General features: G+C 35.4%; 1 protein-coding gene across 1 annotated transcript; it reads right to left on the bottom strand.

Annotated features, from left to right (window-relative positions):
* Positions 1 to 6632: 6632 nt before the first annotated feature.
* LOC131860037 (receptor-like protein 7) lies at positions 6633 to 9044 on the bottom strand. The gene has a single exon (XM_059214389.1). It carries the CDS (start codon positions 9042 to 9044, stop codon positions 6633 to 6635), a length of 2412 nt encoding a protein of 803 aa, XP_059070372.1.
* Positions 9045 to 11308: the final 2264 nt, after the last annotated feature.

Here is an 11308-nt window from a genome sequence, read left to right as displayed (position 1 = left end):
TTGGGGAAACAATACCTCTTGTAATGACGTAGTTATTGTTGTCTTATAAACACAAGCAGTAGCCTTAATGTAAAAGAGAGTTTTTTATAGGAGATCATTGGATGCTAGTGAATAGATAGGAAGAGGCCTATGCTATTGTAGTAAGAGCAAGTGTGAGGAGCCAATTGAGGCTTTCACTTGCTTACAAACTATTTATCTTATAGTAGAAAATATCTAGGAAAAAGTGGGAGTTATTGTAGCTTAGACCGGTTGGCGACCAATTTTTCAATGACTTGGGCATGAATCCCAAGGAATGGGAAAGTTATGTTTTTAATGTGTTAAGTGAGGAGCTCGGGGTAATCTTCCTTTTCATTAATAAATTAAGTTTTTAAAATACATATCTACCAGAGTGTCATATTTTCAGTGATCTGGTCCACCTGAGGTGAAATTCAACTACAAAAACCAGAGGAACAGATACTCTGAACCTTATACTCACCATGCCTTCAACTATGAGTACGATATCTAGTTAATAGATACATAACAAAGCATAGGACTGTATGCAAATAAGACAACCAAAGAGACTTATACATTGTTCTCAATCACAATGTGGCCACCTGGACCACTAGCCACATCAAAATTCAAACTGGGTTTGCTTGGTCAATGAGGAGATGAACAACACATTTTCTCCTCTCCATTCTCTCTTTTTCTGCATGCAGAGATGGGGCTTTGAGAGGGGCGTTCAAAATTGTCAACACTTCAAGCAATTTGCATCTCTTCAGCAGCAATACCACTAGTATCCACTAACATTCTCTTTGCTACATTTGACAAGCATTGAAAATGAACCTCCCGCTCGTGAAAGGGAGGCATGCAAACAAGATTTTGGACCTCATACCTTGCTACTGGGAGTGGGTTTCCATAGAAGGGTACAAACACTTCTAGGGCTTAATAAAGACACCCTACGAAATCCTTCTTGCCAGTGTGTTAGACCAGCATCTTAACCAAAAAATATCAAACAAATTTGTGATAAACATTGATGACATATCAGTGTTTAACATTGCTACAGTTTCAGCTTCAAGAAATTCAGAACCGATTATTTGCTTGATGGTGATATAGTACCTGCTAACTGTTTAGGAATATTGAAAATGATGCTTAGGTGTTGGTTTGAAACAAGGCCCCAGAAAGACATTTCTCCGTTCTTGCTGTAAAGATGGAACTCCAATTTTGAAATGGTAGGGGACTGACATACATCAGATTGAAACAGGTGAAAGCATGGAACCAAGCCACTTCAATATAAAAGCGTTTCATCAATGCTACACATGGGAGTGGGAGGTGATCAAAAAAGTTATTCTCAAGTCAGTATTTTATTTTCAAGGCAATGAAAAAAGTTTTTCAATACAAAAACACAAAATTGATGGCAAAATCGTCACATGTTCTCAAGTATTATTCAGACTTAAAACTCACTACTAAACTAAAGGGTGTTTTGAGACCCAAGATTCTTAATAGTTAAATTATTCTTTAAAGGGTGCTAGCTCAAATGGAAGAGCACTTGCTTCACAAGCAGGAGGATGGTGGTTCAATTCCATCGTGCCCTAACATGAATTAATCAATGATATTGTAGTTTATATTTAACAATATTGATTTATATAAATAGTGAGCTATTTTTTAAAATTTATTGTTTTATGTAATCTTTAGAGAGACAAAAGTAGAATTCTCTCTAATAAGAATATTGTTATCGTCTTAAGAAAGACAAGAAGTTGGATTAAAGACATATAGATTGTGTTAGGTTTTTTGCATCAACGTTTCAGATCACACTCCATGATCCATCATCAAGATGATAGAAAGCTCATGAAGCAGAAAAATCATCCTGAACTTTCTATCATCCTGATGATGGATCACAGAATGTGATCCGAAAAATTGATACAAAAAAACTGACACAATCTAATCCAGAAAGTATAGCAAGAAATATTATTATTATTTTTCATTATAAATAATATAATATTTTAATTAAAAACTTTTTTGTGATGTATACACCTAGTTTTAGTTACCAGGAACTGCAAAGAACAGGCCACAGGCCACGGCAAAAAGGTCACACAAAACTGAACAAAACCAGAATTTGAATACAGCCGCAGAATCCCCTGAGAGAAGAAAAGAGAAATAAAACGGAGAGGGACTAGCGCCACAGAAGCAGAGCACACACCGCAGCATCAGCCACTACAGTCACAATCCCTCCTGGCATCGAGAGGATGCTCTTTATTATCTTCTCGCGACAGGTTAATTGCTTCATAAAAAATATTCTCCCACCGAATCTTATCCGGCATTCCAGTTCTGAAACACATGTTAACGCCAAAATTAGCTGTCCAATCAGCAACTTTATTGCCCTTTCTTTTGATCTGAGAGAATCTCAGCTCATCAAACTCTGACTTAGAGGCGATAACAGCATCCAAAATGATCCCCCGTCTTCAATTCTTTACCTCCCACCATGAATAGCATCAATTAACAACATGAGTCTCCCTCTACCCATAACCGCTTCCAGCCTTTGCAAATAGCAAGAGGAATGCCCCTATGCTTCATCCATGTTATTGGAAGTATAACCGCAATCAGCAGCAGAAAGCTAACAGGTTGAGCACTACCATTTCTTAGGACACCCGCACTACCCACCTTCCCAGGATTCCCTTTTACTGTCCCATCAAAGTTGATCAAAGTTGAGTTTAATCTATTCAGTTTCCGGAACTTCCCATCCAATCCTTGCCTCACCTTCTTTGCAGAGTTATTAATATTGATAAATCATCTAAACTTTGATCATGCTGTTAATTTCGTTAATTTCTATAATCTGGCAACAGATTAATTTCTCAATAAATTTCATACGTAAAATCGTTTTTGGTGTTAATGTTACAACTCTAAGACACATTCTAAGTACAGAATAGAAAATATCTTACTCAACATCCAACAAGAACTGCACTTAAACAACTTCCACAATCCACACCTTCCGAATTATTAAAAACTCAACACAGACATTGATCCATGGTCCTTGACAATCCCTACACCCTTGAACTTATTACAATTCACCTCAGTGATCAAAGCTATAGAACATTTGATTAAGTTTCATAATTTTTTAATTAAAAATTAAATTTTCATTAAATTTTTATATAATTTAATTTAAGATATTTTTCCCAAGGTAAAATTAAATTGATGATTGCAAATAGAGAAGTGTGAGGTCCATCTATCTACTTTAAATTCTATCTATCCATTAATAAAATATGAACACCAACATTGATTAGAGTTTTATATATAATTCTAATCCAATTATAATTGTCTAGTATAATTAGTTACACTACAAACATATAAAAATACGATACAAATTAAAAAATTCTATTTGCTTAATTAATTATTTTAAAGATATCATTAATGACATTTTTAAAATATAAAAACAAAAGTTAAATACTATTGCTCTCTTTAAAATTCCTTCAAAAATTTAATTTCTAAACTTTGAACTCCACAAAAGTGTATTTGTAGATGTTAATGAAAGTGCTCTTGACCAGAAAAATCTAGAATTGAAGTCGAGTTTTTGTTTAGTTTGTCCCAATGGAAGGTTAAACTACTATAGAAACAATTTAGGTGAAACATTACATTTAGATTTAGCTTCTCATTCAGTTTGAAATTAAAATACGTTTGCTTGGTATTTTTAAGTGAAAAGATTTCACCTGAAACTCAGACTACCATATAGGTGCCACATAGGTTTGAGCAAAATCGTTAAATTCACAATTATTTGGAATAAAATAGTTTCATTTCATCGATTGAAAGTGTGAACACAATTATTCACTTTTATCTATTGCTGAGAATTGAAAAAAAAATCTCACATTTGATCCAATTCAATATACTCGAGTCTTACGAGACTGGGGGATATTACACCTTGTAGACATCTAAAAATGGTCAACGCTTGCGGAGTCATACTTTAACATTGGTGCATTGCCTTATTTTAGGGTTCTTGCGTCGCATTAACATTTCTTCTATGTTGCGCATTTGGTCTTTATCATTTGCGAGCATTGAGTCCTTCTGCATTCCTCATTTTATCGCTTTCAAATTAGGTCTTGTTGATAACAATCTTCAGTCATGATTTTGGTCGATCTTATCCTGTCGCATCAATGTGCGTGCTCATTTATCATCATTTTGGACATCGTCAATCCTAATCGATGATAGAATTAAGGTTTTGTCCTCTTGTCAATCTTGTCATTTTGCGATCGATTCGTCATTGATCCTTGTCCTTGTCAATCTCGTCATTTTGTGATTGATTCATCATCGATCCTTGTCCTTGTCAATCTTGTCATTTTGCGATTGATTTGTCATCGATCCTCGTCCTTGTCAATCTTGTCATTTTGCGATCGATTCGTCATCGATCGTTGTCCTTTTCAATCATGTCAATTTGGATCAATTAGTCATTGTTCCTCGTCAATTGACGCTTATCAATTTGATCTCCTTGTCAATCTTGGTCAATTTGTCATTGATTTTTGTCACCCAATATCAATCATTTATCAACATTGGTCATTTGTCAATCAGAATCATGATCGAACCTACATCAATTTCTTGTTGTCTTGACCTAATTCTTTGTCTTCTTATTTCTAGGGTTGTATGATTTGTTCATTTAATCCTTTTTCTCCTTTTTTGGGGGTTAAATAAATAAATTTATTTAGTCCTAAGTCTCTTTCATGAATTAATTAATGGATGAAAACCTATTAATTAATTCATCTAATTTCTATTTTATCTTTTTCCTCAATTTTCTAATTTCTCCTAATTTCTAATTTCTATTTCTGTTTTCAAATTTTTGTCATAACATCTTGAATAGCAATTTGTCATAATTTGTCATAACACCTTGCATAGCAATTTGTCATACACTTGTCATAATTTTGCCATTCTTGATTTGAATTTCCTTTCAAATCTCTTCATGCTAATCTTGTCCTCTCTCCAATTTGTCTATAAATTGGATAAATTTCTTCAATCAAAAAATCAATCAATCACATTTTCGAGTAACCTTATGCTACCAAATTTCATTAACAACTTGCTTTCCACTTGCAAATGCACTTTGTAGGTGAGAACAACATCAAATTGGAAGGTGAAAGAAGAACAATGGAACCACATGAAGGAGATATCTGCATTTGGTTTGCTTTGATTTCATTTTGAATATCTTGTCTTCATGTTTTCATTGATTAGATTAGGATTGTTTTCATTGCAGTTTTAGGTTTTTGTGATTGTCCTAATTGTTATTTGTTTTGATGCATCCTCAATTTCCTAGTCTACACACCTAATTCGAATTTAATTTCAATTTAATTAACTATATTATCCAAAAACTATTTTGCTGGAAGATTTCAAAATTTTATTGGAAGTGCCTGTCAATCACTACAACCATGAGTTTCATTCCTCTACATTTCCCATCAGTTCTTTGTTTTACCATGCCTTAACTCTCTTTTTCTCCCTAATTTTCCTTGCGCAGGCTCCTTATTGTACTATGTTTTATGCCTCTGTTGCTTCCCACAATGAGACCCTCCTCTGTCTCCTACTTCTGTGTAGCTAATTATGTTTCAAAATTATCTTTCTTTTCTAATTTTCTCTGTTTCCAACACTTTTCTCTCTTAGCTGACCTTGGCACAGTAGTTTTAACTCTTCCAGACTCTTTCTTCTCCCTCCAAGGCACACACTGTCTTTTCTTCTTTCAATTCTAGCACAGAAATTATATTTCTCTCTGTTTTTTCTGCTACCCAACGTATCTCCTATTCCCAAGCTACCGTTGGTTACTCAAACAATAGGAACAAACAATCAAACATGTCTTTGGGTGATGTGGATTACTCGTTCGGCCGGATTTTAATATGAACATGGTTTTCAGTTTTCTCCTGATGGTTTTAACTTTACGGGTTGTTATTTTAGATTAATTTCAATCAATTTAGGGTGAGCTCTTTTTACATACAATTATATTTATATATAATAAAACAGGTCTATGTTTTAAATAAAAATTATGAATTTTTTAATTAAAAATAAAGTTTTCATTAAATATTCTATTATTTCAGATATTGTTTTTGATTAGATAAGGAGTGTTTTGAAAGATCTTGAATCTTTTTACAGAAAGAAAGGAGTGAAAAGCAATGTAGGACAGCACAAACTCAAAAGCAATGCAGGACAGCACAAACTCATCTCAAAAATAGAAGCCAAACCATCACAAAACAACAGAACAACCAATCAACAAAACCTTCCAACAGCAACAAATTAACAACAACAAAGGCTTTTGTTGAAATTGATCCCAAAAAATATTTTTCAAAAGACAAAATAAAAATTATATATATGTTTTAATTGAAACCTTTTATTCTAAGAAGTTCCACTCAAAATCTTTAATTTACACTGCAATACAATTTTAAATTTATATATGAATTAATTACACCAAATACAAATAATACAAAAATAATAAATAATTTCTAAACTCAATTAATATTTAAGAAAATTATTTAACACAAATAAATCTGGATATTAAATGGAAGATTAACTATATACATATACATTTGATTTTAAACTACACTATATAAAACATAGTCAACTTACAAAAGCAAAGCTCACAAATCAAATGTCTGCTTAACGGACAGATTTGCTCAATTCTGGAGAAGAAATAAACTTCATAATCTCCTATTACGCATGAAAGGAAACATAAACTTCAGAAGATCGTCAACCCTCTTGAAGTATTTCCTTCTCCACCTCTCTCTTACTGAAAGCAATAACACTACAACAATCAGAAAACCTGCTCCATATGACCATCCTACTCCAATTTGATACCACGGAATCTGCTCACTCTCCTTTTCATCTTTATTTTCAGCAGCACTTACGGGGGGAGGAGGTGCAAATTTCGGCCAAGAGCAATTCCTTGGAAGTGGGCACCCTTGCAAATATTGATTTCCAGAATATGATGTGTTTTCAAATGTGATCATCTGTCCTCCTTGCGGTATATTTCCAGAAAGATTGTTGTTGGACAAATTTAAATATCCCAAATAGCTCAAAGATTGAAGCTCTGATGGAATATTTCCTGAAAACTTGTTGGAAGAAAGGTCCAACGATTCAAGTTGACTCATATCCCCAAAACTATGTGGAATAATTCCACTTAGATTGTTCATTGATAGATTCAGAAATATCAACCCCTTCATTTTTCCAACATCAAAAGGAACATCTCCATTCAATTGATTGTTCGAGAGATCTATGCCAGTGAATGTAGAAAGAATATATGGGTAATATTGTTTTGTACCTTTCGAAGTCACATCCAGTCCACCAAGAGAAAAAAACTTCCTGATTACATAGCCTCCATAGTTTAATTCACTGTACGTCGCATAGGCATCCTCTCTTGCTACAGCCATTGCTTCTAAAAATACAATGTTGTGTGGAATAGAGCCTGACAAGTTGTTGGACGAGAGGTCTAAGATCTGAAGCTGCTTCAGATCGCCTATTTCTGAAAGAATTTCACCGCTGAACTGATTGTCATTCATTACCAGCACTTGAAGAGCTGAAATCTTCCCGATTGACTTTGGAAGATGTCCTGTGAATTTGTTGTACCCAATATCAAGTATTCGTAAAACTGTATGATTGGTAAATGAGGGAAGGAAGGCTCCGCTGAGCTGATTATTTCTTATCACCAAGGACGTGATGCCGGACGAGACGATAAACCCTTGGGGCATCCTTCCCTCCAGACTATTACCTCCTAAGTTTAAGTAGTCAACTGTAGATCCATCTTCAATTAAGCACCAGGGAATCATTCCATCCAACTTGTTGTTTTCAAGATTTAACTTTACGCTTGGAGACAATTTGCACAAATTTGGAGGGATGTTGCCGGTAAACATATTGTCATTGAGCATCAACAAAAATCCCTGGGGAGGTGAGTATTCAATTCTTGGCCACAAGGAAGGTATGCATCCATTTAATGCATTGCTAGATACATCCAAGACTGAGATCACAGAATTCGGAACATTTGGGAAAAGGGGCCCATGCAGATGATTTTGTGAGAGATTTAGTTCTGATAAGGAAGTAGCCCATAGCCAAGAGGGAATTTCTCCAGCAACACCGTTGTTCGCTAATGTCAAGGAACCCAACGAGAACTGAGTTGAAATCCATGGTGGAATTTGACCATCCATCTGACATAATACAAGTTCTAACTCAACGAGCTGGAAGTTGGGAATCCAGGATGTACTAATATTTAGTGTGCAGTTGGATAGAGATAAATGTTCTAATTTGGTAAGGTTATGGAAAAAAGTGTCAGAAATTGTGAGCTCGTGGTTTAGTGAGAGGTGAAGAGTTTGAATAGAGGATGGAAAACCCCAAGAAGGGTTACTCTGATTGAATCTATTTCCATTGGCGTAGAGCTCAGTAAGGGAGGACAGCCCTACAAAGGACGAGGGAAGATTCCCACTCAATTGGTTGAAAGATACATCCAAGCTTTTAAGCAAAGCGAGATCACCCCATGTAAATGGGATTTGGCCACTTAATCGATTGTTTGCAAGGGAGAGGCTACTCAAAGAAGAAAGTTTGTTCAGACAAAATGGCAAGCTTCCACTCAATTGGTTGCCTCCAAGATTAAGCTCAGTCAGATTTGTTAGCATACAAATGCTTAGGGGTATTATCCCACTCAATCTACTATTCACTATCCGTAGAAACTGAAGATATTGGAGATCTCCCAAACAGGAAGAAAGAGTACCTGTTGCGCCAGTGTCCCATATGTCTAGCCGTGTAAGAAACGGAAGTTTGCACAGGCTATCAGCTATGACTCCTCCTCTTATTCCGTCGTCGATTAGTAACCCCTCCATTATCCCAACTGATATCCCCAGTACATGGCTGTTGTTTTCATCGCATTTTATGCCATGCCACTCGCAGCAGTCTGTCTCATTTGTCCATGGAGTAGAGCTATCCGTCAGTTTGAATGTAAAGCTCAAGGAAAGAAGAGCTTCAGATTCCTTCTTTGGACATACAGATAGACAAACAAATGGGCTGGTGAAGAAGACGATTAAAATCACAGCAATGGTATAAGTGAACTTAAGTAATGGTGACATAATCATATTGCAGAGAAGAGGAAAGGAAATAGTGAAATGGCGATCTTGTTGAGATTAGAAGTAAAGCATATTATATGTAGACAGATTTGCAAAAGGTAGTCAATGTTCAACCTGTAAAGCCTCCAGTTGGTTCTTGTACTTCATGCTAACGATTTGATTATTGTCTGAGTTGAGTTGATCTAGTGGTGGTTGTAGCACAGTTAGACATCATGAACTATATAAAATTCAAAATTCCTTTTTTCTTTCAAACCAATTACATTAATGTGGTGTAAAGAGAGCCATGGATCAAAGGAGGTGGGTTAGTTTGTCTGCTGTGATGTGTGGCCAATGAAATGAGTTCACGCTTTTCCCCACACAAAAATGTACTGCTACAAAAACGTCAATATGCATTAAACAATTGTTTTTGGACTTTCTTTTAATTTTTACAATATTAAAAAGGTTGATTAAGAAAATCAGACCAATGAAAATCGCACAAAAATCTATCATGATGTAGAAAATAGCTGTATCCAATGAAACGTAGATGGCCGTGAAAATGATGGTCAATGTTCTTGCTTGAAAAGCCAGCAATACCGCGTGAGTCGGTGGATCATAGAAATTGACAAACGAGAAATGTAGTTTGAATCAGTCAAGGGTTGGTGTGGTGCAAAGAAGGTGCGTTTCCTGTTGTTTTCTGTGATGTGTACCCAATGAAATGACGTTGCCGTGGAAAGTAAAGAAAATAGATATAAATGGTGATTGGGTAGCTTAGATTATATGTAGGCTGCGGTGCAAAAGTGGTAGGCCCAATTTATAAAGCGTGCACTACCGCGTTACTACCGCGTTAATGGGTATATCATAAAAGACGAATGTAAATTCAGTTAGTCAAAGTTTAAGCGAAGGGTTTTTAAATAGTACATTTAATTTTGATGAATTTTTTTATTGTCTTTGTATTCTAATCAGGGTTACATTTATCATAAAAGACAAGGTAAATTTAATCAGTCAAAGTTTACATGAAGGGTTTTTAACATAAAGGGGTAAAAATATTATTAAACCAAGGAGACATTACAAAGCAAGGCCATTAAATGGCCCTATCAAGATCAACCAAGTGATCCAATTGATGAGACAAATCCGGGGGCAGATGGCCCCGATCCACCAAATTCCAATCATGCATATGATCGGAAGCCCATTTAGCCAAGCAATCAGCCACACCATTCCATTCACGGGGAATATGGTTGAAAGTAACATGCTCTAGAGATGCACAGAGAGTGAGAATTTGTTCAACAATCAAGGCCAGCTGCCAGCTCACATTATCCATATACTGCCTTTTGAGTAAGTTCACCACAACCTGGGAGTCAGACTCACATATGATCCTTCGCCAACCCAACTGACTGGCCCGCTCCATAGCCACTAAAATTGCCTGAGCCTCCATAAGATTATTCGTATGAAGACCCTTATACTCAGAGAAAATAAACTGAACATCCCCTGAGCTATCACGGCCCACACCTCCAATGCCAGCATGACCAGGATTACCACGAGAAGAGCCATCCGAGTTGATTTTTAGGACTCCCAAGGGAGGAGGGGACCATCAGATCTATGATTTTTTTTATTGTCTTTGAATTCGACTCAATTATTAATAGCTATTGTTTTGGCTTATGGATAGTGAAGATGAATGTTGTGGAATTTATTATGCACAAAAGGGTGAAAAGAGATCATTTCAAAGTGTCATCCCATAATTATTCGCTATTTCCCCTTCCCCTTATGTAGTATAAAGAAAGTGTTTTAGTATCTGAATATTAAGATCTAAATTAATAAAATAACAAAGTAATAAAGTAAGCTCACTATCATTAATGCAATAATGGTAGTCAATCTAATAAAAACATATTTAAATGTTCTTATGCATGGATAGAGAGAAATCATAATTAAGAAATAAAGAAAGATTCTTTTGTAGTCGAGAGTGTCGAAAGAAAGATTGAAATGTGTAGGGAGAACCACCTTGCTTCTACAAAGCCTAAAGTGTAGGAGATATCAACCTTAGGTTGATTTTCATTCGTTGGTCACTCACCTTAGAACTTGAAGATTGGTAAATACATAGGTATTCTAGGACCATCATTTAGAATAACCAATAGTGTCTATATATATATGTGTGTGTGTGTGTATGTATATCCACAATGATAAATTATTCAATCTAAGTGGGTGTTTACGATGAAACATTTATACCACTATGAAAGTACAAACCCTAATAAAAAACATACAAATTAATGTGAATTTAAATTTGATGAAATCTA

This window comes from Cryptomeria japonica, chromosome 11, assembly GCF_030272615.1.
Source record: "Cryptomeria japonica chromosome 11, Sugi_1.0, whole genome shotgun sequence".
Taxonomy (NCBI): Eukaryota; Viridiplantae; Streptophyta; class Pinopsida; order Cupressales; family Cupressaceae; genus Cryptomeria; species Cryptomeria japonica.
This window is presented reverse-complemented; position numbering and strand designations above follow the sequence as displayed.

What these genes read in the sequence shown, in the direction of transcription:
- LOC131860037 (XM_059214389.1), bottom strand. Translation starts at nt 9,044, where the DNA reads ATGTCACCATTACTTAAGTTCACTTATACCATTGCTGTGATTTTAATC.